We start from the raw sequence: 27,464 nt of genomic DNA on the forward strand, positions 1-27,464 counted from the left end.
ATTTTATACGTATCTTTTGTATTTTTTATATATTTTTTATTTCTGACTTTTCAGTCCTTTTACCCCTCCCCTATATGTGTGTATATGTGTGCTGCAACAAATAAGTTTCCCCACTGAGGGAGAAAATAAAGGATATTCTATTCTATTCTATTCTATTCTATGCAGTCTAAGCTTTTTTTATCACATTTTTAAACATGTTGCTGTTTCAAATTCAAATGAGCTGATATTTGCATGAAATGGTAAAATTTCTCACTTTTAACATTTGTAGTCCTCGTTCTTTTATGAATAAAATATAGTTTTGTTTTACAGATCATTGCATCCCATGCTCACTTGTATGTGCCTGCGTGCGTGCGTGCGTGTGTGTGTGTGTGTCTCCTCACAAATTCAAACAGATTCTCTCCCTGAAACCAGCAACCCTACTGTTAGTACTTCTGTATTTACAGGATTATGTATATATGTATATATACATGTATATATTTTATTTTTGTATTCTGTATTTGATTTTAAGTACTTCCTTTCCTTGACTGCGTGTGTTTGAGATAAGCCTCCTATCTGTCATATCACTAAAACCAACCGAACAAGAATCAGGAACTGAATGAATTACATTTGTTCAGTAGTTTTGTGCTTCAGGAAGGAACGTGCTAATGTTGACATTGAAATTCAGGGAGGTAACGGTGTTACAGTCCTGAGCAGTTACTTCACACTTCCTGCTTCTCTGCACAGGCAGGGAGGCTCTTTGACCTTATGTTGAATCATTAACGAAGTTTTCAGGCAGAACTGAGACGCTCACACAAAGCAAGTGAAGGGAGAACTAAAACAGCGGACAGAGGTGTTTGTTTCAGGTTCAGAGCTGCAGCTCAGTCCACCGCCTCGGCTCAGGTGTGGGATCTTACTAGACAGGACATGGAGGCCCTGCTGTCTACCCTGAAGGCTCAGGACCCCGAGACTGTGGACCAGGAGTACTACGTGAGTGTCTGATTTCAATCCTGAGTCTGGGAACCCAGTTTTTCTGTCCCTATGGGGATGCTTCATTTCTACACCCTCAGCAGTGAGAACATCTTTACTATTTTAGGGTCAGAACTGTTGATTCTGAACAGCAGTATGTCAGTTAAACCAAACCACAAAATGAAATCTTGAATTCAAATGTGTATTTTAGGGGCAGAAAACATGTTTGGTTTGACGTTAATTTGTTAGGGGTTAGGGCTATTTATTTCATCATTCCCCATCTAAGTGTCTTTTCTCAGTCTCTTCAACTTTCCTGGAAAAACCTGTTGTGTTTGAGTGTTGTCACCTTTGTGAGTCTATTCAAATGATCTGCAGGCTTAGTTCAGGCACAACAGCTCTATCTGTGTCAAAAATGCAAATCTCCGCATGGCATCTCTGGCATAAATTTGAGCACCTGCTGTCAGGCTCCAGACTGTCCGGCATCGTGTCGTCACATGACTCAATGACCAAATGCAGAGGTGGTGTATGCAAGAAAAAAATTACCCTTATCCTCCTGAGACCCAGCAATGCATTTGTATTTATCATCACCTGCTTGTGAAGTGGGGCTATTATCTGTTACAGAAGAAACAAATTGCTGGTCTCAGGAGGATTTATGTTTCCACACCCACCTATTAAGCTAATTAATTTTACCTAAAATACATTTTGCTCAAATGTGTCCAAGAATCCTCATTTCTGATGATACAAATGAAACAATGTCAGAAACATGTGCTGCAAGAGCAGAAATAAGGACGAGCAGAGCTCACCAGCACCCATTCACCATCCTAGCCCACTCAGCTGCTAACAGGTCGAACCTGGCCGCTCCAGGGCAGCCGTGGGTCTAGGGTGGTCAGACAACAGCAGTTTTCAATGGATAAACTGACTGAGCCTCTTTTGAGACCAGGCAAGTTGAGCAGTTAGTCAACATGAAAGGGTTTTGGACTGCAGGTTAGGATGTCAGCAGGCATCTAGCAGACATCCACACGGACAGGTGGAAGCAAGCAGTGGCATGATCAGAGGGGGGGACTGCAGGTCAGCATGCAGCTCCTGAAGCTCAGGCCTGCAAACATGCACAGAAGAGAAAAGGAGGGGGCAAACCAGCACAACAAACTACAAGAACAATGGAGAACAATGATAGTTTACTTATAATTAATAACTGAGAAAGGAAAGAGAAGGAGGGGTGATGGGCCCCTCTAAGTGGATCACGTTGGAGTCCCCCTGCAGAGTAGATCTATAGCAGCATATCTACAATGAAGTTATATTTAAGACGAACTGTTTTAATTTTGTCCTGTAGCTGCAGCTATGACTACTGGCCCTGACACACTAGAGTTTACACTAACTAGAGGTTTCCTACTGTTAAGAACATAAGGTAATTTCAGGTCTTGCAAATATCGCGGAGCTAGGCCATTTATACGCAAGAAATAAAATTTTGAATTGGAATAAGTTTTACGGGGAGCCAATGGAGGGTGGCTAACACTGGAGAGACGTGGTCTCGTTTATTCCTGTCAGCACTCGCACTGCTGCATTTTGGATCAGCTGCAGGATATTCAGAGAATTACTTGGACATCCTGCTAACAATACATTACAGTAATCTAGCCTAGAAAATACAAACGCCTGAATTATTTTCCCCGTATCACGGGAGCGAGAGGATGTTCCTAATCTTTGTGATATTACAGAGATGGAAAAACGCTGTTTTAGAAACCTGATTAATATGTTTGTTTAAACAAAAATCATGATTGAAAACAAAACCAAGGCTTCTCACAGTTGCACTGCCTTCGCAACACCATCTAATCCCTTCCTAAAATGCTTTGGACCAAAAATAATAACCTTTTTTTATCGGAATTTAAAAGCTAAAAATTTGCGGACATTCAGGCCTTGATGTCCCTAAGACATGCCTGAAGTTTAACTAACGGTTCTGTTTCATCTGGTTTCACAGACAAATAGAGCTGTGTATCATCTGCATAACAATGAAAATGTATGCTGTGATTCTGAATTATACTTCCCAGGGGCTGCATGTATACACTGAACAATATTAGTCCTAGCACTGAACCCTGCGGAACACCATAGCAGACCCTCGACTGTTCTGAAGAAACCTCATGTACATGAACAAACTGGAATCTGTCAGATTGATCTGATATAAACTAATCCAGAGCTGTCCCTTTAATCCCAACAACTGCAAATTCTCTAACCTGTGCAGTAAAATACTGATCTACAGTGTCAAAAGCAGCACTGAGGTCCAGTAGAACCAGTATGGACACTAATCCCCCTATCTGAGGCCATAAAAAGGTTTGTGACTCGAACCAATGCTGTCTCTGTGCTATGATGCATTCTGAACCCTGACTGAAAAACTTCAAACAGATCACTTCTATACAAATGATCACATAACTCCTGTGATGTCACTCGGCGGTCTCAACCTGGAATGTGGAACGTTGGCGCTGGACCGAGCCTAACATTCCCAACTCTAGCCCGTTTTCTTCTTAAAGAGAAACAGATTAATTCATCACATGGATGATCTCAAGGAGTTTGGACTCCATCACGCTGTAGTCTCACAGAACCGAGGCCTCCAAACAAAAACTTGCAGTGGACCCTCAAAAAAGCCAGAAACCCGCTTGAGAAAGAGCTCCGTGATTATATCCCATCCAAACCAGAGACCAGTATACTTTAATCTGAAACTCCTTTCTTGTAGTAGTAAAGTTTATTTATACAGCACTTTTCACAGTTTAAAAGCCACAAAGTGCTCCACAAGTTACACTTGAATAGGTAGGACACAAGCGTAAAACAAAAGAAAGAACAGACGCCACATACGACCAGCTCAAGTCCAATTAAAAGCCTGTCTAAGTAGGTAGGTCTTTTAAAGATTCAATAGGGTTAAGGCAGCCTAAATATGCTGGCAAAAGGTTCCTCAACCTCGGGTGGTGGAGCGGTGTGGAGATCTCAAAGGTCTGGGATGGATGCAGGGGCCTCACCGTTCTTAAATGTACCAGTAACCAGTGCAGACAGATTAAAACAGGGGTCGTGTCGCTTCCTCGTGTTTGTCAGAAGCGTTTAGCAGAGCTCTGGATTACTCGTAGACCGTTAAGGTCTTTTTTGTTTAAACAGGTAATAAAAACCTATTACAATAGTCTAAACGAGATGAAATAAAACCATAAACAATCATCTGATTTAGTAATTTACAAAGTTTGGCAATAATTCCGCCTTGTTTGCGTTTAGTTTTAAGTATTTAAGTATAAGATGACAACTAAAGGTTTGAAAGAACAGGAAAGATGTATATGATCAGCATGGAGCAGCCTTCTTTGTTTCAGCGTAGTGGACCCAGCCCTCTTTGCTCTAGCGTAGTGAACCCAGCCCTCTTTGCTCTAACGTAGTGAACCCAGTCCTCTTTGCTCTAGAGTAGTGAAAGCCAGTCCTCTTTGCTCTAGCGTAGTGAACCCAGTGCCCTTTCCTCTAGGAGCTGTTCGCCTACGTGTCTGTTGACCTGGTGGTTTGCAGTTTCGGTTGGGACCGCTGCTATGTTGATGAGGCCACATGTGAATGACAGAGAGAGGTACACTCTTGACTGACACGTCAACATTTTATTTCAGTATAAACGTATCCACTTCTAAACTGTAATAAAGTCTACCTGAAAACACGTGACCTACAGTAAAACTCACAATGCACCACATTAAATCTTTTCTCATGCCTTGATGTTTGACACTACAGGCTGAGAAGCTCAGCTTTGACAGTATCTGCATGTAAAAACATCCCGTATCAGTGAGAAATATTCACTTGTGTGAAACAGGCCGTTCACATGCTGAACTAACTCTTCTAAACTCAGTTTCAGTTTAACAACCACAGAGACTTTTTTTAAACCAATGAATGGCTGTTTGTGGAGACTTCAGCTAAAACACCTGACCGCTTTGACCCAGGTGTTATCCTATTTCTACCAGTCGTCATGAGACACACAGCAGCAGCGGTGATGGAGGACAGACCTGGTTTATGTTTCAGACATGTCCCCCTCACGTCTTGTCAGATGAGTCAGGCGGTTTACATTAGCCACTTCCTCATTCTCAGTCTCACTTTAGTTTATGATTGACTTGCTGCAGCACCTTTGTTCTTCCTTTTGTTCCCGAAATAACTTAGTCTGCCCTGGGAGGATCTCGGGTTCTGTTATTCCTCCACAAAGCAGTCAGTTCGAAGAGTTCAAGTAGATCACAGAACTGAATAATCTTAATAAAATATCAATATGACTCAGTTAGATAGAAGTCGTCGGGGGAGCACAAACTCTCTGACCTCACAATTCTAGAACAATAACGTCACTCTCTCCAGTGATGGAAACGTTATTTTTAGTGAGTCTGTGAGGTCATCATGAGTCCACTCAGGCCAGATCGGTACTGTGTGTCTGCATTTATTGAAGGAATCTCATCAGACTGAAGTCTCATCATGACCTTCAGATCACTGAAGGAGAAGTAGGGTATAGCCAGGCAAAGCAAGGCCAGGCAATTTGCCTGGCCTTGCTTTGCCTGGCTATACCACTTCTTGGCTTGAATACTTTATCCTTCAAGACTCCTCTTACTGCTTTGCCTGTAGACATTTGTCCCTGCCTAATGGACCAGACTCTGCCTTTACCTCACAGCCTGGCTTCTCAAATTGGAAAAAGGCATTGTCCAAGGAGTCTGGGTTTAGGCTCCACGCAAAATCAGAGATGCATGTCAATGCAATGTAGGCATCAGTCAACATAAAAAAGCTACTGAGAGGAACACAACCATGTTAAATTCTTTAAATGAGATTCGACAAAAAAAAGTGGAAGAAAATCGAGATTATTTGAAAACAATAGCAAATGTGCTTCTTTTGACTGCAACCCAAATTATAGCACAGACGGATCATCGAGAGTCTGAGGACTCCAAGAATAAGGGAAACTTTTTGGCCATATCAGACGAAATAGCAAAGCAAGACCAATTTATTGAAAAAAGGCTGGATGCATGTGGGAATGCAAAGTACACAAGTCATCAAATCCAAAATGAGATTCTTCAGGGCTTAGCTGAAATGGTACAGAGTGAAATCATAAAATAAGTGAAAGAAGTGTTCAGGGGCCCACAAGCTCATAGGGCCTAATGATAGGGCCCCGTTTTGGGGCGGACTGGCCATCTGTGTGATCTGGAGAATCACAGAACGGCCGGTACTCAACTCCAGGACGGCCGGCGGCCGGCCACAGTGTTAGGGCTCGGCCAGGCGGGGCTTTATAAATATATGGGCTTTATAAATGTATTAAATATATGAGCTCGAAGTCTATTTGCCGACTCGGCAAATTTGCGGCCATGAAGGAGATGAGCGCTAAACTTTAAGAGGACTAAGCATGTACAAAGTTTTATGGAAGAGTCGATTGCCATTTGTGAGTCAGTGTAACCTTCATAAATAATTTCTTTATCAGAATGTTGTGGTAGCCTTGACCACCTGCCTATTTGAATGAGCTTTGTGTTGTTGTCAACTAGACCGCCGAGTCTATTTTCGGTTATAGAGCTCAGAAATGATGTTATAGACCGCTGTGTCTATATCTATCTAAATAGATTGTGTAATTTTAGACCAGTTATGTTTTTTTGTATCAAAGATGGAACTGAGTCAGTCCGTGACTATCTGAGTTTTCAGCTCCAGGTGATTGACAGCTGTCCGGCCTGTGTGTGTGTGTGTGTGTGTGTGTGTGTGTGTTCTTCTGAACAAGTTTGTGACTTTACTCTGCTTTCTGCAGCATAGGCCTATAGGCTTGGCTCAATAAAAGTGAGAATAAATGTTGTTTGATGGGTAGGATGAGGTGTTGTTGAATGTTAAAATGACTATCATAAGGGCCCATGGAGAATGCTCCGCCCCCTCAGTACTGAGACCCACGCTCCGCCACTGGCCAGCAGGTAACCCCCCCCAGGTAAGCCCCCCAGGTAACCCCCCCAGGTAACCCCCCCAGGTGACCCACCGAGCATGCATACAGTACAGTCACCACTCCAGACCGCGCTGCCGGGGACGGGCGGGCGCACACTGTACACACATACATGCCGGATGAACAGGCAAACAGATTAATTCAGAAATAGTTTTATTATTATGAATGATTTATGAAGAATGTGTGTTGATCTCAGATCATTTGAACACGTCCTCGGGGCAGCTACGTGTCGGCTGTCTGCGCTGATGGTTCTGCTGCTGAACCGCTCTACAGAAGATGTCCACACAACTGTCAGTATTTGATCTTTCTGAGACTCTCCGGGTCGGCCTCCATCACAGAGCCAGACCTCTTCATGAAGGTCTCTGGCTCCGCAGCTGCAGAATCCTAGATGAAACTTTTTCATGACGATTCAACATTTTGAAAAAGTTAGTTCCTTTCCCCGGAGCCTCCTTCTTCCAGCTAGACTCATGACGTGGATCCTGAACAACTGTGCGATGGTGGTATAGTGGTGAGCATAGCTGCCTTCCAAGCAGTTGACCCGGGTTCGATTCCCGGCCATCGCAGCTCCGCTTTTGGGAAAAAAATCTGAATTTTCCTAGTTTTTCAAAGTTGTTTTTCTGCAATTCGTAACTCTTACAACGTCCGATTTCAACCTTTGTTTCGACATGTAAAGCATAACCACAATATAGAAGGCCAGAGAAAATGTGAATCACTCGCCAACTATCCTTCGTACCGTCGTCTTTACAAGAATTAAAACAGTTTTCTCTTAAAAGTCCCATTTTAAAGCTCCATCCCGCCTGTCTCCAGCAGATGGCGCCATCGGTCTGAACGAATGAGGCTCGGTGACGTCCTCACGTTAGATGTGGGCAGCACATGTCACTGGACTGAAAGCAGAGCCTTGAATAACTTGGTCCAAACAAACTTAAATGTCCAGGGTGTAAACCTGTCTGTTCCCAAAGAGAGCTGGGACAGGGATTATAAATATTGGCTGCCTGGCTGGAATGAACTGGAATATAAGTGGACTGGATGGGACTAGAGTTGGCACTGACGCCAGGCGTCCTCCTGCTCCGAGGAGGTGCCCCATCCTGATGAGTCCATTCCCTCCTAATGGGTCTCAACCAGAATCAGAATCTCTTTATCGGCTGATTAGATTCGATTATATTCCTTTATTCATCCCTCAGTGGGGAAATTCACATTGAGCCGCAGCAGTACACACAACACACACATCACATGCATACACATACAGAGAAAAAGGATTACAAAAATAAAAAATATATAATTAAAAGATATATACAGTATTGTGGCAGGGTGGAGTAGCTGCAGCCACTCAGGCTGACGGGACACAGGTGTGTCCCATCAGCCTATCCACCCTGCCAGCCTTGATAAGGAGGACTGGGAGACTGCAGCTGGTGCAGACTGAAGCTGAAGCTGCTGGAGCTGGAAGCACGTGTGTCCTGTGTGTTGGTGAAACTGCTGTAATAAAAGGGTCTGCACGAAACTCCGTGTCCTCTCCATCCTGTCGGTCGGGCCCCCGTGGCACTCACACTGCTACAAGTATATACAGAAGAAGAAAAAAATAGTGCAGTATTAGATATTACAAATACAGTGCAAAAACAGGTAGGATATGTATGAATGAGTACTGTGTAATTGTACCTAATGAGGGTTGGGGATGGTGTTGCACATGATAAATATAATAATGAATTATTGAGGTAAAAATAGAAAGATATTGCACATATTTGTTGTTATTGTCCGTTTGCTACTGTGATCAGGCCTTGTTGTAGAGTCTGATGGCAGTGGGGAGGAAGGACCTGCGATGCCTCTCAGTGACACATCGCGGGTGACGAAGCCGGTCCCTGATGGAGCTCTCCAGGGCTCTGACAGTCTCATGAAGGGGGTGGGAGACATTATTCATGATGGATGACAGCTTAGCCACCATCCTCCTCTCCCCCACCACCTCCACAGTGTCGAGACTGCAGCCCAGGACAGAGGCGGCTTTCTTCACCACCTTGTCCAGTCTCTTCCTCTCTGCTGCTGTGCAGACCACACCATAAAAGATGGCCGACGCCACCACACAGTCATAGAAGGTCCTCAGGAGGCCGTCCCTCACTCCAAAGGTCCTCAGTTTCCCATCTGAGTAACTTCATCAGTTCTGAGTGTATTCCCCACCAGCAGTACTAGTCTCCCAGGTAGTCTCCCAGGGATGTCCACTCTGCAAAGGGGGGAAACGCAAAGACAATGTCCCTTTCGTGGTCATCGAAACTGTTGCAGTGAAAAGTGTCTCCAAGCTCTGCAGAACCAGATTTTAACCACCAGGCGACTGCAGACCTGAATCAGACGTTACATCAGTGACACCTCTGCTCCTTTATTTGATACCAAATGAATTCAAATGAAACTCCTTATTGTTACGTGGTGTTAGGGCTGCACGTTGGACTCACCTACCTGTGTGTGTGTGTGTGTGTGTGTGTGTGTGTGTGTGTGTGTGTGGTGGCAGGTGCTGCGTTCACAGACGCCGCTGTTAAAGAGAGAGCTGGGTCTGACCAATGATGTTGGAGCTCTGAAGGAAAACATCAAGAGGAATCGCTACAAAGACATCCTGCCGTGTACGAAGTCTGTCTCCTTCACGCTGTCCTCCTCTCTTCTTTTTTGACGGAAGTTATAAAAAGAGGTTGCTTTTGAGTTGTGGTTCAACAGGATCATTGAAAAACACACAAATTAATAATAATAATAATAATCATCATAATAATAATCATAATAATGATGATAATAATCATAATAATGATGATCATAATAATAATTATAATAATAATACAAATAATAATAATAATAATTATTATTATTATTATTATTATTATTATTATCATCATCGTTATTTCATGATTCTGTTTAATCAAAATGTAAAAGCAGCATCTGATTTTCATAACTGAATGTTTAGTAAATTATTACGTTGGTTTCCTTCAATCTTAAAAGGAAGAGGACGGACATTTTTCCACATTTGTACTTGAGCCACAAAGTGATGAAAACAAACTCAGATGGACCCATAAACCCTTCTGGGCCATTTTTTAAATTGTTTTTGTCACTTTTGAGGGCTCAGTTGGTGTCTGTTTCTTCTGATATCCACGACTTAACTTCACTTCCACCAACAATGTTCTTGCTTGCAGCTGCGTTGTGTCCCTGGTTCACGTCTGTGTCTCCGTTCAGATGACCAGTCCCGGGTGGTGCTGTCTCTGCCGACCGCAGACTCGAGCTCTGATTACATCAACGCCAGCTTGATCAAGGTGAGCTGGCAGATCAGTCATGAAACACCTCATCAGTCTTGATTTTCCTCCTCACTCCAGCCCTCTGCTGGCTGTAATGCTGCTGACTGTCCTGCAGGGGGCGTCAGAGGACCGCGGGTACGTGGCCTGTCAGGGGCCAATCAGCTCCACCCTGACCGACTTCTGGAGGATGATCTGGGAGCTCCACATCAAGGTCAGACATCAGAGAGACCAGGAACTATTCTGAACCATCAAATAAAACCATGAGTATATATAAACACATGTCTGTACTTCGGTACCAACTTCTACCTCCTGATATGTAAATAAAAAGAGGATGAACTAATCTGCAAACATGGAAGACTCCTATTTTATTCACAGTGAAACAGAAAACGTGTCCACCTTTAAAATGAGACACCGTTAAAATAAAATAAAATAAACAGGAAACTCCCCGAGGACCACCCACAACTGGCGAGGTCAGCTGTCTCCTTTGAAGTGGATTGATAGTTGGATAAATCAAAATCTGACCATGGACGCTGCGTCCTGAAACGTAGAGGGAGCATCCGCCTGTCATCGGCCCACTTCAGAAGCCTCTCGGAGCTGGCACATCTGATGCTGATGTGTTTATCCAGGTTTTAGAGGAACGGCTGCTCCCATCCACACAACATTTGCATATTTCAACAAGACAACGCCAAACCACATCCTGCATCCATCACAGGGGAAGAGTCCAGGTGCTGGACTGGTCTCCTGCAGACCAACAGAAAACATCTGGAGCATCGAGAACCAAAAAGACCAGACACAGAAGATCCAGGACTGCTGATCAGCTAGAATCCTGCACGGACCAGAATGGAACGACTGGCATCCAGATGTTTGTGTGTCGTTGTTAGAGGACGAGGAGATGCTACGCGGCACGACTCTAGAGACGTGTTGCTGCCATCAGTTCTGAAGTGGCGACATTCTTTCCTTAAGATGGTGAATTTCCCTCGTTTGAATGTTTGATGCTAATAATGTTCCGCTGTGAATAAAATCTGTGTTTCTGCGTTTTTTAAACTTTCCGTCTTTAATTATTTGTCAGACATTTCGGGCATGTGTGGCAGTTTTTAAGTGTGTTGTACTCGTTCATGCGGGTCAACATCAGCGAAACTGGACTCGGTTCATCTCCATTTAAACTTGTCACCAGGTTTAACGTGAAAATAAAGCTGAAGTCAGACTTTGGAGTCCCTGTCCTGGTTCAGTTCTGCTGTTTGTCTTCTTTTTACTTCTGACGGGCTCTGACTAATGCCTGGCTCTGTGTTTCAGGTGATAGTCATGGCCTGCAGGGAGGTCGAGATGGGAAAGGTAACATACAGTTTCTGATGAACTTTGACCTTTGAGCACCTTCTGATACGATGTTCCAGCATCCCAGTACCTTCAGTATTTCCTTTCCACCACAGATTTTACTTTAATGTCGTTAAGCGTGTTTGATGTGAAAATCAGAGCAATGACTGCTGACTAGACTTCTGGTTTGTTGTCTTTGTAACTGGAAGACGTTTTATATTTCAGTCACTCTGCAGCTCTTCTGTGGTTGTTTCCATCCTCTCGTAGTGACCTCTTCTCTTGTCTGCAGAGGAAATGTGAGTGTTACTGGGGTGTAGCTCATCAGTCTGCTGCGTTCGGACCGTTCACCGTCACCAACGTAAGGACACGTGAAGGAAACTCTGCGTGGCTCTGATCGGCGTGTCCAGAGACCACCATCAAAGATTTAACGATGCACTTTCATGAAGAATCCCTTAACGTGTTGTTGCGTCGTGTCTCCAGCAGGAGGAGACCCGACCCAACGAGGACATGGTTATCAGAACTCTGAGTGTCACCTTCCAGCAGGTTCGAGCGCCTTTTACTTCTCACTCCTATGCTTCACACTTCCACTCCTTCCCAATGGGGACAGTTTTTGAGATTCTTGCTTTAAAATGTCAGAACTAATTTAAAATGAGTTTATCTGAGCAGCTACCGGCAGAATTTGAATACATTTAGTACCAACATAACACATGAGAGAAAATGAAGGACAGAGTTCCAGAACAGAATAAATGAAGATGAAACGCAGCAGAAATGTGGCTAAATCTTCCACTTTTAGAGTTCTTATCTGTTTTGCTGATTTGTGGATGTTTGTACAAGGACATGTCTCAGGAATGACCGGATGGGGCTGAATGATTGACACCTCTATGGAGTCATGAAGAGCATCTGCAACGAGGTCCCGGGCCGCTAGTTCAGTGGGTTTCTGAGTCAGAGTGGTCATCTGTATACTGTTACAATCTTTGTAGTCTTATCTTTACACTGCTAACAGGCCAATGTCGGTAGCGTGTCGCAGTTTGTTTAGGTGCACAATCTTACAAGAATAAAGCTCTTTGTCTCATTTGTCTGCTTCATATGAATCTTGTGTGATGATTAAAAACTCTGGGACTTCTGTTGAGAACAGTTTAACTTTTCAGTTTAACTTCAGTCTTCACGCGTCAAGTTTCCTCCCCGCATTCACACTGAGAGTACAGATGAGCCCGTCTCCATGTTATCTTTCTCTCTTTTCTCCTCCTCCTCTACTCCTTTGTCCTCCTCCCTTCTTCTTCTCCAGGAGTCCCGTTCTCTGGTTCAGTACCAGTTCCTGTCATGGCCGGATCATGATGTTCCCTATGACACTTCAGGAGTCCTGGACCTTCTGGAGAGAGCCAGGATCAGCCGAGGAGCTGACACCTCCCCTCTGCTGATACACTGCAGGTGGACACACACACACACACACACACACACACACACACACACACACACACACACACACACACACACACACACACACACACACACACACACACACACACATACACAGTCTAAACGGCTGTTAATTCCACATCATCACAGCAACTTGTTTGTGCCAACGAAGCTGATCACAGGTCATCTGCTCATGAACATTCAACAGGACAGATGACACACACACACACACACACACACACACACACACACACACACACACACACACACACACACACGAACACACGTGCACACAAACGAAGCAGGAGGCTGTGAATATGCAGCAGGTAACACCTGCTAACGATGGCACAGTTAACATGAACGCCGCATCTGCTGTGTGTGTGTGTATGTGTGTGTGTGTGTGTGTGTGTGTGTGTGTGTGTGTGTGTGTGTGTGTGTGTGTGTGTGTGTGTGTGTGTGTGTGTGTGTGTGTGTGTGTGTGTTACAGCGCCGGCTGTGGGAGGACAGGAGTCATCTGTGCTCTCGACTACATCCATGACCTTCTGGTTACCAAGGTAACTCGCTAACAGAACGCAGAGTGTTTCTGCATCGTTGTTAGTGTGTGTGTGCGTGTGTGTGTGCGTCTGTGTGTGCATGTGCATGTGTGTGCGCTGCTGTTGCTTCACCAGGAAATGAACCTGACCCCGATGAAAAGGTTCTGGATGGTTCTGGTGGTTATACATGGGTTTACCTGGTTAATATTAGTGTTGTGAGTGAGTGCATTCAGAAGAATGTGGGGGGGGGGTTGGCGGGAACCGTCCCAGCATGCCCCAACCCTCCATGTTTATATATATGTATTGACGTGTATGCATGTGGCAGGGGGTGGAGGAGGGCGGTGGGTCAGGGGTTAACGGGCATATTGGCATGGCGACCCCGGGGCGGCCACAGGGGCCAGGCCACGGAGAGGAAGGCGGACATTTGCCCCCCCCCCATCCTCCCCCGGGTATGTCTTACTAAGATATTATAGATTATATATTATAGATTCTAAGAGACCACACATATTAATAGAGGCCTTATTGATGTGAAGCTATTGATTATTCTGGGTTCAGTCGAGCCACGCCTCACAGCATCCTCACAACTGAAGGGTTCAGTGAAGGAGGTCAAGGACGGACGGTGAACAAGGTGCTTCAGAAGCTGCGTCTGCTGAAGTAGAGAATAACTCACATTAGAGCTCAGAGACAAACACGTCATTTTTATGGCAGATAAAAACAGAAAACCATGACGAATGAAACCATTAGACACAAACACAGCGCTGTGTTTCTTCACACGCCTGATGTCTGTCAGCGTCAGGCGGTCCAGATGGTGGAGGGTCGGTGTGAACCCTCCCCACTCCTCACTGTTTGTGTCATTGGTTCTGCAGCAGATCACAGCACACCTGAGCATCCTGAAGGTGGTCCTGGACCTGCGGATGCAGAGACCGTCCGCCGTGCAAACCAAGGTTGGTGTTTACAGACGCTTCGGGAGCAAACCACACCTGAACATGTAAACGTGATCTGCACCCTCAACGTGTCTCTGGACGCCTCGAAAGGTTTCCATGCGCACATCGATGAAGTTATCCCCTAAATTTGATCAAAAACACAACATCCAAGCCGAATCTTAAAGGCTCCTACATGAAGGAGAATGAGGGAAGTTGTGGACGTGAAAACGACCCAAAAGGCTCAGCTTCCACGTGAACGTCTGAAATACCATAAATCCAGTGCAGAAGAAGATGTGGAGGAGAAGCAGGCAAGACCCCAGCTGCATCAGAGACCAGGTGTACCCAGTACTCGAGTTGTAAAAAGAATTCAGGGGGGATGGTGGATTTTATCATATGGGGACAGATAATTGGTGCTGATTACAAATAACATAATATATTACAAATAATAGCAGTGACCAAAACAGCTGCAGAAATACTGCAGGAATGACATAGCAGCAGTTAAATGCAGCCTTCTGTAAGCTTTAAATATCCACTGGGCTTACATCAAATACATCAAAACACAACGATAAAAAACAGTTTTCTGAACCTCCTCTTCACAGGATAAGTAAAATGGATCACTGCAAAAATCTTAAGAATATTTGTCTTATCTCTAGATAAAATGTCTCATTTTAGTAAAAAAAATCTCATTACACGTAAAACAAGACTCATCACTGGAAAAAACAACAATTTTCACCTGTTTCAAATCTGCCAGTGGAACAAGATTTTATTGCTTGTAATGAGAAGATAAATCTTGTCCCATTGGCAGATTTTTCCTACTTATTTCAAGTGAAAATTTACTTGAAACAGGTGAAAATTGTCAAATAAGTTATTTTTCTGGTGTTATTTTTCTGGTGATGACTCTAAATGTTGAAATAGCAGTAAAACCACATTCATTGATGAAATGACATAAGGGATGGAAAGAGGGGATGGCAGTTTTTACTGGGGGGATGCCATCCCCCCTCATCCCCCCTCAACTCCAGTACTGGGTGTACCACACCAGACGAGACCCCAGGTGCTTCAGAGAAGGGTGGTGCCGATAGTAGTTGGAGCACTCGGACCTGCGTCCTCCAAGCTGGGAGATCCAGTAGATCAGTACACCACACATTTTGTGGTGTGTCACCCAAGAGATGTTCATAAAGATCCCGTTTGTCTGAATGTTGGCTAACATTGGTAGTATTGAAAGGTCCCTCTGACCCGTCACGTCTTCCTCCTCCAGCTGTGTTGTTTAAATGTTAAACATCTTCTGTGTCTGAGGGCAGTGAAACGTTGTGCTCTCTGCAGGAGCAGTATCAGTTCATCTTCACCGCAGTCGTCAGCATGCTGGAGCACTTCCTGCAGGCGCTCCGTCAGCCCGTCTACAGCAACCAGCCCGAGGTAAAGGCCCTGCAGAAGTGAGGAGCAGGAAGCAGAGGCAGGCGTCTGCAGAAAGAGGAAACGCATGCTAGGCCGACTTCCTGTATGTAAATTCTGAGCTGCAGTTTGACAGCTGGTCGGTTAGACCACAGGCAGACATTTAAGGGACACCAACTGAAAGGGAGAGGTAGGACTGATGGAGGACGGGCGCTGACAGGTATGTCCTCAACACCACACCTGAGACTTTTACCGTCTCGCTCACGTCTCTGATTCGGTCCGAGTCCAGGTGCTGATCGTGTCTCTGATGTTGAATACGAAAACTCGTTCGCACAAAAACAGAACTGCTGCCTGTCTGAGACAAATCTTTGTTCCTCTTTCTGCTTCTGGGACTGACCTCTGCGCTCTTCTCCATCACTCGCCGTTTCTCTTTTACTCTCTCGTCTCCGCGGGCGTGTAGGACAGACACTCCGAGGAAGTCATTGATAGAATCACGGTCACACCGACGGATGGACTTCACATCAGCTGATGTCTCATCCGTAAAAAGTCATGAGGTCACAAACTGGTGACAAAAGTCGTCTTCAAAAGCCTCTAAATTCTGAACTGAACACAAGTCGTGGTCCAGTAGACGCTGGGAAATTCTTGGATGGATTTCTGGACTGTCTAGCTTTTAAATACATGAAGCCAGATATGTAAAAGAGCTGTAAAAGAGGAGGATTCAGTCAGATTTCTGCCTTTTATCTTCGTTTGTGCTTATCATATCACGTTTAGACTTCATTTACACGTCTGCTGGAACCTCACCTGCCAGACCTGAACACAGACCGTGTCGGGGTGGACCCGTCGTTTCCTCGGGAACCCGAATAAAAGTGTTGTAACAGCGTTTTCTGTTCTCAGGTGAAGACAAAAGAGAAGAGGCGTTCTACCCCCGTCAACAGGTACCTGCCACCTGCATTCATCCTCCTCAACAGCTGCTCCCCCGTCTGTTCACCCGTCTCTGTGTCCACCTGTGTCTCTGTCCACCTATCTCTCTGTCCACCTGAGTTAACACCAACTATAGGCTTTACTAAACACTAACGTTTGAAGTTTAGTTTTAAAGGTGGAGGTGGTGTCAGCCTCTTTAACCCAAACTGGAAGTCGGTTCCATAGTAACGGTGCCTGGTAACAGAAGGCCGTTTTGTAGTAGTTTTCAACCACGTCCTTTATCTAACCACTTGATCCCAAGGGCCGCAGGGAGGGGCTTGATTAGCTCCGCCCATTGGCTGGCCTCCAGGGAATGAGCAGAATATCAACACCTTAAAGCTCATTGGACTTCCTGCGACTGACTTTGAGTGAACTCTCGCTGTGACGGAACCAGGAGGGAGGGAAACGTGGGAGGTGAGGGGAGAGGAGGAAAAGAGAGGTGAGGAAGGTTGATCAGAGGGGAGGGAAGATGAAGAGGAGGTGAGAAGATGTCTGAAAAAGAAGAGGAGGGTGTGAGGAGAAGATGGAGGATATCGTCACAGACCTTTACTTCCTGCTCTACCACACTAGAACCACTCAGCTCACCTGGTGGTCAAACTGGTTTCAGCCCTGGTAACCATGACGACCACGGCCACACAGCCGCAGGAGGAAGTGGAAAGCAGGTCGACTTCCTGCAGATGCGTCCCTTTTCCCCACAGCATTGCAGTCTTTCATGCTGTGACATGCACGGGGGCGGGGGGGGGAGTCCATCGAAACGCATGTTTTCTTAGTTCAGTGTTGGACGGATCTGATGTTCCTGTTGGGGGGACGGGTGTCTCTCTGGGCCGTGGGGGTACAGATATCTGATCAGTTCCCCTTTCAGATCAGACCGGGCCCGTTCAGCAGGTGGTTGTGTATCTGCCCCGGTGGGGGCCCCCAGCTACACCTTCTGGGTTTCTCCAGAATCAGTCTCTCAAACTCTTGTGGGAATTTCCACCTCTGAGGTTGTTCTGCCTTTCTTTTGGCTTTTTTTTTTTTTGCAATTTCTTACCATTTTTACAGAATTGGTGTCATTGTGATTTTTCTAAAGAAGCAAACGAGAAACCAGAAGTTAAAGTCGTCCTCCGCTCGCCAGTCCCATCGGGGCAGTGTAGCTGCGTTCAGCTGGTCTCCCCAGGGAAACCGCGTTTTTATCTGCTCTTCATAAGCTTCTGAGTGAGGTTTTCTCCCGGTGGTAAAGTGGTAACTCAGCGGCGGGGCCTACACGACTGACAGGTTCAAGTACGCCCACAAATCATAGACTTCTCCTCGTCACCATGTTGTACTGAGGCTGCTATGTGGCTCTCTACTGCCACACATGGCAGGAACTGGTATTACGAGGCTGAGCGGACCTAAGCTAGTTAGTTAGCTCGCTGACGTGGTAGGTATCTCGGCAGCCGTCATCTTCTTGATGACATCATTGCTCTTATTTCTTCTCGCTATTTCTAGCTTATTTTGGGATATTCTAAACTACAATCTTACACATTGCTCTTTAAATCCCTTTTTTCATTTTGTCCCATTTTAATCACATTGAACTGTTTTTGGTCACATTGAGTTTCCGTCTGATTCTCCATCTGAGTCTGTATCAGGGACATGTTTTGTGGTGTTACTTTAATGAAGACCGCGGTGACTCGCTGTGGGTCCATCTGGACGGGTCCGAGTTCCGAGCTAAGCTAAGCAGCGGGCAGCTTGTGCTAACTTAGCATTGGCTAAATGCAGCAGACAGTTCAGGTTTCACCACCGTGACAGGTGAACCGGGTCACTTCAGGAGCCGTCTGCTGGGACCTGCAGTCAGAAGTTGGTGCTTCTCTGTACTTGAGTTGATGACATCATGGAGTGATGATGTCATCTCCGGAGGATGGAGACCCAAGGAGACGTCATCGGTTCTGACATGAATCAGGAAGGTTGTCCACTTCATCATTCATCCCGTTATGTGACTGATGGTTTCGGCTTTGTAAAAGGGAGGAGACGGGAAGTAATTAGTGTATGTTGAAGCAAACCTGCTCTTAACCAGGTTGACGTAACCATGGTAATAGACTCTGAGTATGAGTTACCTCGCTTTCTGAAACCAGGTCCACTAAACGCTCGTGTTCAGGGTTAAGGAAGTGTTAAGTCGCTAGGCTGGCTGCTAGTCCTGACAATAGCAGGAACAGCCAGCCCCTCCATGCGACCCCCCCACCATGCTGGCCTGGACCCTTTCACATGACAACCCCGCTGGATAAGGGGTTGGCCTACCGGAGCAAGAGACGCAAACAACCGCCAAGCCAGAAGAACTTGAACGTACAAAAGACAATGTTCACGGACAAACAAAGCTAAGCTAACCACAAAAGAAACAGACTTTACAAAGAAGGCAGGAGCCAAACGAGTGACCAAAACCGAACAGGACGTGTCGTCTCAGTAGAAGAATCAGAAATGAGGATGGACGGATTCAGGTGGAGTTAACATAAAGTTTAGTAAGAACAGGTGGGCATATTGTAGCAGTTCCTTGGTTCCAGCAATAGTTACAGAGTTTTAGCAGTAGTTACTGGCTTATAGCAGTAGTTCCTTCCTGGGTTCCTATAGGGCCAGAGTTGGGTGGATTCCGTATCTAACCACGTAGCGCCATGAAGGCTGATGAAAAAGACACTTCCAAAAGTACCCTTCAGAAACCTGTCCATGACATCACATGGGGGTTGTCCAGTTTTTCTTAGAGTTTATACTGAGACCACTTGAGGCCCAGACCACGTCCACTGCGCGCCAGTGTGAAGCACAAGGGTGGCAGCATCTTTCTATGTTTTTCATCTGCGGATGGATGATGCTGAATACAGGCACATTCTTGAGGAAAATCCAACTGATTCTTTACTGGACTTCTCGTCCGTCCACAGGTCCTCTCAGCAGGTGACCATGAACGATACGTACGCGGTGGTCAACAAGTCCAAACAACCCCCCCCAGGCCCAGCCGGCCCCATCTACTCCAGTGTGGCCTCGTCGGCTGCTGGAAGCAGGTAACATCACCCCTTCACTCGGGTTCAGTCTGACCTCGAGTGACTGAACATGAAACCATCAGTAACAGTAAAATCCATGCCGCTTCATAAATACAGATAACATTTGTTGTTTCTCGCCCACATTCACACAAAAATGTGTATTGATATGCACATTTTAAAGCCATTTATGTAGCAGTACCTCTTCTGACCACATGGGGGCGTACCACAAACAACACTCTACTAATGTAACTGCCTGTAACGCGAAACGTGTTCTCAGGAGGATGATGCACGCTGGACCGCCGAGTAATGTAGTGCCTCTCCAGCCCAGCGGGGGGGGCGCTAGGTCGGTGGGAGTAGCCCCACTCACCGTTATATAGTCAGGGAAATCATGATGAAGGTGAAAATGCTTTAATCTTCAGTGGTGAACTTCTTTAGCTCAAACGTTTGTCTTCCTTGGTGTTAACGCGAGATTATGACATCACATCCACCCAAATGTGATGCATCATGGTCTGACACCTCTGCACCGCCCCCATAATCCAAAGAGAAGAAAGGTTTTATTCAATAAAGACTAAAAATTCAATAAATAAAACTAGCCGATGTATGAATAATGACACACAAAAGATGATTGAAAACTGGCGTTTTTAATTTCAATATTTAATAAACTACCAATTTTTCTGGAGGAACTTAGTCGTTTTTAGCTCAGCAGGTTTAGCGCCCCGCTCGGTTACTCTCCTCCATCTTCACGTTAACGAGGCGGGAGATTGCCAGAGCGAGACGATGCGTCGTACAACTACCTGAAACTGAAGGGGTTATTTCATCATGAAAAAAGTCCTTTAGCTGCTTTAATTCAATAAGAAAGACAGATTTGGTTTATGAAGAGTAAGATTCTTGTTCTGCTCCCAGGACACGGCCCGCCTCCCATCACTATGACAACAACCTCCCGGGAGCATCGGCCGCCCCCCTCTACAGCGCCGTGAAACCCCGGGATAAACAACTCAGCCTGCCGCTTTCGTCCACGCCCATCTATGACATCGCACAACCAAGCAGTCCCAGGCCCAGCGGGGGGGCAGACTATCACCTGGGTAGGATCCAGGACCAGGTCCAGGGTTGGGGAGGAGTTCAGGATGTGAACACATCATCTTTTCTCTCTTCCAGCTGGACGTCCTTCAAACGATGACGACGATGATAGTTATGAAGATCTGTCGTCCACGGCGTCGGAGGTGACAAATTTCTGTTCCCCTGGAGGCATCGGTAAGAACGCCCGTCCCGTTGCCAACTGCCGCGTTTCTGCGGTTTCTGTGCCTGGTGAGCGCTGGTCATGTCCTTGTGTCATGTCATTTCATCAGTCTGCAGCTTCAGCGTTGATAAATGAAAAACAGGAGTTTGTGGGAGATGGAAGACTTCAAGAGGAAGACATAGCTTCTGCTTCTTTTTCTGCGGCTGAAGGTTTTCTGGAGTTCAGGAGAGCCCTTGTGTGCGTGTTGCAGCAGGGCTGCAGTGTTGGACTGCTCGTTGTCAGGGATTTTGTTCATAGCTTTTACAGACAGACGTTCTGGGCTCAACCAAGGGGACGGATGCGTCCAGCCTGGTGGTGTCAGGGTCTCATCTCTGCTCTCTACAGACCTCCAGCCATCTCTGGAGAGGGTGAAGCAGCAGGAATGACCACCACCACCTCCAAATCTGAGGCCAAGCTGCTCAGTTGGAGAAGTCAGGAGTGTCTCGGGTGGAGGAGCTACAGTGTGTGGTGGTCTTCTTAATGAGAGAGGGAAGGAGATGTGGGGAGAGAGACTGACAGCTGAATTGGTGCCACATCTGCAGTGATCTGGACTCTGAGTCGCTCTGTCGTGGTGAAGAGAGAGCTTCAGACCCTCACCTAGGGCCATGCATTGTGGGTAGTGACCTGGGGCCTCATTTATAAATGAGTGCGTAGGATTCATACTAAAAGTGTACGCTCAAAAGCCAAAAATGGCGTGCGCACAAAAAAATCCTGATTTATAAAACCGTGTGCACGCACATCTGCACGCAATGTTCTCTTTATAAATCACAGTCCAGCTGGAAGGTTGCGCACGTGAATTCGCCTCATATCCCGCCCTCTACACGCCCACTTTCTACCATAAATGGTCAATGCAAACTACTTGATGACTATTTGCATATTAATGAGCCTGCTGAGCATGCGCAGCGGCTTCCTGCAGTCTGTTTCTGCTGTGCGTCAGGATGAATGAGACATGTGTCGAGCCACCGTGCCACTAAATTTCACGGAGACTGAGATCGAGATGCTTGTGAGGTGGAGGCCAGGAAAACAACATTATTTGGTGGTCACAGTAGTCTCATCACTAACAAAAAGAAAGCGAGTGAGTGGCAGCACGTCGTTGCTGCTGTAAATGTTGTGAGTGCCACGGACAGATCTGTGGCAGAAATAAAAAAGAAGTAGTGCGATCTGAAGGTGGAGGCCAAGAGGAGAGTGGCCCGGCACTTATTTGTTATGTCCTCAGTCACTCTCCAGTTGTCGCGGTGGGTGACGAGGAGGTTCCCGGCCCGGCGTATCCTCCACCGCAGCAGCGCCAGAGCGAACCAAGCGCATGGCGCAGCTGGAAGTGGCCGAGTCCTGACTGACGCTGTGCTTCAAACACAGAGGGACACAATCAGCGCTAGTATATTATAAGTCTGATATGTGATGACATTAAAAGTATGACATGAATCTGGCTTCATTTCACCACCTCACCGCCTGCGTCGCCAGTTCCCCATATCTTCAAAATGTTTGTGCGGTAGGATCAAAGTTTGCATAGAGATATGCACATGGATGGATGGATTAATGATGGATGGATGGATGGATGGATGGATGGATGGATGGATGGATCACTAGGGTGTAGGAAGTGTTAAATGTTGTCTTTTTGTCTATTTCCAGGGTTCAACTGCCGCGTCCAGAAACCCAGAGGACCCCGAGATCCTCCAGCTGAGTGGACCCGGCTGGAGAGATGAACCGGTTTACGGGGGAGCAAGAGGATGGTCTGGACTGAGTCAACTGGATTCAACAGTCAGGGACGGTTCAGAGTCTGGGTTCTAGGTCTGATGAGCTCCTGGAACGGTCCGGCTGCCTGTAAATACTCAAGGACTGACAGTCTGGCCACTAAGGTCACATTTCTGAATGATCCACTTTAAGCTGTTGTGAAGGCCAGAATCCCCTACGAGGTTTCACCTGTCAATCATGTCAAATAAATAAATAAATAACTCTTTAAATCACAATCTGTCAACAGCCAGGATTCCTAAATGATTCTGGATGTCTTCTCATTCTTGTGTCACACTTGAAATCACTTGTTTTATTTTTAAATTGTCGAAGAGAACACTTTCATTTCTGTGAATATGAATCAAAATCTTCCTTGAATACACCTTCAGGGTCACTGGTTGTTTCTCTAAATAGTATAAGAGTATTCCATGCTGTTTGTTTGCCGGCAGGTGTTTTACACACCTTAATACATCCCTGTGACTGATCCTATCAGGACAAGCTATCTTGGTGCGCTCGTTCATAATAACTCCGCACTGATTGGTTATCAAGCGTGAATATTAGATGAGCTGCGTGCTGATTGGTTGGTTGACAGCAACGTTATGACTCCAAGGTAGAATTATTCATGACTGACTGACATTTTCTGGATGAAGCTATCATCCGGTGTTCAGCCATGTGTGTTTGAGGCTCTTTCTGATGAGGAATCAGGCATTGAGGAGCAGCTTCCAGACCGGACATAAATGTTTCCGAGGTGTCGGTATGAAGCTCATGGTGATGGTAACCGAGACAGTAACCGTGTGTGACATTACTTATCAATTTTGAAAATATATCTCTACTCTAGGACACACTGTTGATTAGACAAAAAAATGTCTAATTTTCTGTGGATAGAAATTAGACGTCAATACACTCATGATTGACAGCCCCACCAACACCTGCAGCAGGATCGATGTGCGTCCTCATGTCTGTAGTTTCTCTGTATGATGTAGGCGAATCACCGGACAGGTCAAGTGACTGTGGGCACCAAACAGCTACAGAACACTTTTAACTCTTTTACGTTCACATCTTTATCCCAAAAGTTGTTTTGAGAACTGATCAAATTCGATGGGTTGTTGTCACTCAAAAAGGTGAACAAAAATCCGGATGTATGCCTGTAGAACCTCCCTGCAGCCACAAATGTTCACCTCCAGACCTCCAGTTAGTCTCTCCGTTGTTCTTTTAAAAACATACAAACACCACATGAGCATGCTGCTGCACTTCACTGACGTCATCAGTTTTTGTTACCTTTATAGCCAGTATAAAAGCTGCTTCAGTCAACCTGGTTTCTGCAGGGCGTCCAGGACGTGTCACTGAGTTCTGCAGCAGACCACCAGGTGGCAGCAGAGAGGCGCCAACGCTCTGCAGCCGCTGCACAGGCGGACGTGATGGAGGAGACGCCGCTCTGAAGGCTTCGGGAGATGGTTGCGCGCCTGACATCATCAGAACTAAATCAGGTTAATAAAACAGCCTAAGTGTTTCATGTTCTGGGTAGAAAATACTTTAAAGCTGCTGATAAATTCATTGTTTAGTTCAATACAAAAATGAAGAAAAGAATGGTTTAATTCTTACTTAATAAAAAGGTGTGGTCACATGGACTGAAAAAAAAAATAGAAAAAGAAAGACTTGGGCTGATGTACAAGGAGTGCATGAGTTTAAACGTGAATCCATCCTCATCCTAACAAGGAACTTGGAAAAACAAGTAAAACAAATTTAAAAAAACATTGGCCGTGAGCTGGAGACACTCCTGTCAGAAATTGAGGCTGGAGACATCATTAATTTGGGGGCATTTCTTCCGATTTAAGCTGCATTGCATTGTGGGTATTGTTTCTTTGCTTTGTGAAGAGTTGTGGACTTATTATGTTCTTAAGGGTTTGTGAATGTCAATATTTAGCGTTAGTGCATCATTACACTCTTCTCTTTATTGTGTGTATTTTAAGAACCGACACCAGAACTGAAGTTGGTGGATGAAAAACAGCTCCTCGTTCCACTTTATTGTCACGCGTATTATATACCAACGGATTAAGACCAACAAACACATTTATTGAGTCTTGTGCATTGTGGATGTCCGTGATCACCTCTCTCATAAGTAATATGAACAATATAAACTTATATTTAAAACATGAAGCATCACGATCTGATTCCTCTGCTGCAGAAATAAAGACAAGTTGTTCCAACGTGATTATCGAGGTGCAAACGTGAGAAATAAAGAACAAAGTTGCTGTAACTCGGAGCGTTGCAGCCGTGGGAGGAGAAACCGGTCTACATCCCGGTCCATCACTGGAGAAACACTTACTATAGTCCTGCAGCACCTGCAGCCGACTCAATATCAGACTCTGAAAGTCACCTAAACATTCAATAACAACTTTATTCATTCATTGCTGAGTTACATCAGTTTGTACCAACCAACCTTTCAGAGACATGTTAGTTTTATTTTAAAAAGACAACTTTACAGAACCGGTTCTTCGCTGCAAATTGTGTTTTAATGTTTGTCTGTTCACATTTATGGGATGTTTTAGGGTCTGGCTTTTAACTCGAGTAGTCGTTCCATAGGGTCGTCATGGGGACTGAGATGTCCGACCTGTCAGCAGCTCCAGCTGAAAGCATCATGTTGGTCTGAACCGGAGCAGCTGGTCCAGTTCAGGGCAGAGATCCAGGAGGATCCTCTTGGTACCTAAACCAGCTGATGGTCCAGTCTTAGTCCTGGACCAGCAGATCGCTGTGATCTGATGCATCAGCAGGTTCCTCTAACGGAGCCAAGGCTGCCGTTGTGATTGACAGGTTACATCCTTGAGCTCCTATCTTCATATATCCATGTGGTTGATTGTGAGATTGTTGCAGTTCCACTTGTGTCTAACTTATCTGGTGATGTGGGGACTGTCGTGTCCTTCACGTGGTCGTGAACTTATTGCTGACGTCACGTTTCCTCATATTCTGCACTTCATCACTGCATCGCCGGTGAGTGTTGCCAACGGACAAAACCTCAGAAATGTGCGTACGCCAGACATGATGTATGCGTGAAAGACCGCAATTTTCCACGTTCAAATAATTTTTTAAAAATCCGACCGTGAGCGTAGAAAGTGGGGTACGCACGTTTTTTGTGCGCCGCACTCTTTGTACATGACGGCCCACGTCCTTTCCAAGGAGCTTCACCCAGCCTGCTGGTCTGCCTCCACCCAGGAAGACCTCGAGGTTCTGCATCCAAGAAGGAGTCAAACTGCTTTGACATCTGTGTTCCAATGTTCTGCTTCACAGCAGAATAAACATATTTAAAGCCCCTGTATTAAAAACACACCCTCCAACCACACACATTTTTTGTTTTCAAACTCCATTACAGTCTATTTCACACTTCTTCACGCATGACCAACTTTTTTTGAACAATTGAACAAATAAAAGTAAACCACTAAATTACAGGTTGCATTAAAACAACCACTTTTATACAACAACAAACCATATTTACAGTGTGATTATTTCAAGTGTTTTTATTTATTGTGTAACTTTTCTTTGCTGTCACTGTAATTCTGTTCAGTGTAACAGGTGTTCTCTGTTGTTTGTTTTTTTTTTGCTGTGTAACAATATTCAACGTTATCAATAGATTTTTGCTTCTCTGTGTTTAAAAACATCAACAACTCCCCGTCAAACATCTGTGCATAATGCTCAGAGGCGCTTCTAGAGTCTCTTGGGGTCCTGGGCAAAAATTCCCAGGGGCCCCTCCAACTAGTTAATCAACTTTATATATTAAATAATCTGACATAAACAAAACATGTGAATTAAAAATGTGAGAGAAAAAGTTTTGTTTTTTTTAAATAGAGCACATTTGTAATTGTGCAGCTAGAGCGAGAGGTAGATATGGGGCCCCTTAGGGCGTTCTCCATCGGCTAACCACAGTCATTGCAAATTCTCATTCTCAATCCTGTGTTGCAGAGTTGGTTGGTCCTCAGGGGCCGCCCTTCTGCCTCAACACAGGGTGTCCAGCTGCCCCGCGTCGCTCAATGTAAAAGGGGCACATGACACGCCAGATCCATCCGTTAAACGCGGGGTATTCAGCAATGTAAAAGGGGCTAGTGCTTCTTTTTCATTCATTCACACACTCCCCTCCTGACAGTAGCGCTGCACCCCCCTTTGCAACCACTGCACCATTCCTGGTTTCAGCTCCTCTAGTCCTGGTTTTATCTCTTCTAGTCCTGGTTTTATCTCTTCTAGTCCTGGTTTCATCTCCTCTGGTCCCGGTTTCATCTCCTCTGGTCCTGGTTTCATCTCCTCTGGTCCCGGTTTCATCTCCTCTGGTCCTGGTTTCAGGTCCTCTAGTCCTGGTTTCATCTCCTCTGGTCCTGGTTTCATCTCCTCTAGTCCTGGTTTTATCTCTTCTAGTCCTGGTTTCAGCTCCTCTGGTCCTGGTTTCATCTCCTCTAGTCCTGGTTTCAGCTCCTCTGGTCCTGGTTTCAGGTCCTCTAGTCCTGGTTTCAGGTCCTCTAGTCCTGGTTTCATCTCCTCTGGTCCTGGTTTCAGCTCCTCTGGTCCCAGTTTCATCTCCTCTAGTCCTGGTTTCAGCTCCTCTGGTCCTGGTTTCATCTCCGCTAGGCTCTGGCAGCACTCATTTCAGATCAGCATAGCAAGCCACTGAACTGAATTAGTGTCTCACGTGGTGGTAATGGAGGAATCTTGGTCAATTCTTCTTTACATGGTTTAGTTCAGTAAAGATAGCAGACATCATATTTAGTCTGTCGTGACTTAAATACCATCATAGTCGCTGTGCAATACAAATGAACCCCAC

At 45.5% G+C, this 27,464-nt stretch overlaps 1 protein-coding gene and 1 non-coding gene across 3 annotated transcripts; both read left to right on the forward strand.

Moving 5' to 3' along the window:
* Positions 1-698: 698 nt before the first annotated feature.
* Positions 699-22,899, forward strand: ptpn18 (protein tyrosine phosphatase non-receptor type 18). Of its 2 annotated transcripts, none has more exons than XM_061735678.1 (16): positions 699-966; positions 9,378-9,486; positions 10,085-10,161; positions 10,259-10,354; positions 11,437-11,475; positions 11,744-11,812; positions 11,938-11,997; positions 12,740-12,882; positions 13,358-13,424; positions 14,270-14,347; positions 15,647-15,739; positions 16,610-16,650; positions 19,558-19,677; positions 20,560-20,738; positions 20,812-20,907; positions 22,562-22,899. In XM_061735678.1, exons 1-16 carry the CDS (start codon positions 904-906, stop codon positions 22,633-22,635), a joined length of 1,404 nt encoding a protein of 467 aa, XP_061591662.1. In that variant the 5' UTR covers positions 699-903; the 3' UTR covers positions 22,636-22,899. The 2 variants fall into 2 exon arrangements, with proteins under 2 accessions (XP_061591662.1, XP_061591661.1); XM_061735677.1 differs by having other exon boundaries at positions 700-966; positions 11,935-11,997.
* trnag-ucc (transfer RNA glycine (anticodon UCC)) lies at positions 7,378-7,449 on the forward strand. The gene has a single exon. It is a non-coding gene; the product is annotated as a tRNA-Gly (tRNA).
* Positions 22,900-27,464: the final 4,565 nt, after the last annotated feature.

This window comes from Cololabis saira, chromosome 12 (genome assembly GCF_033807715.1).
Source record: "Cololabis saira isolate AMF1-May2022 chromosome 12, fColSai1.1, whole genome shotgun sequence".
Classification (NCBI taxonomy): Eukaryota; Metazoa; Chordata; class Actinopteri; order Beloniformes; family Belonidae; genus Cololabis; species Cololabis saira.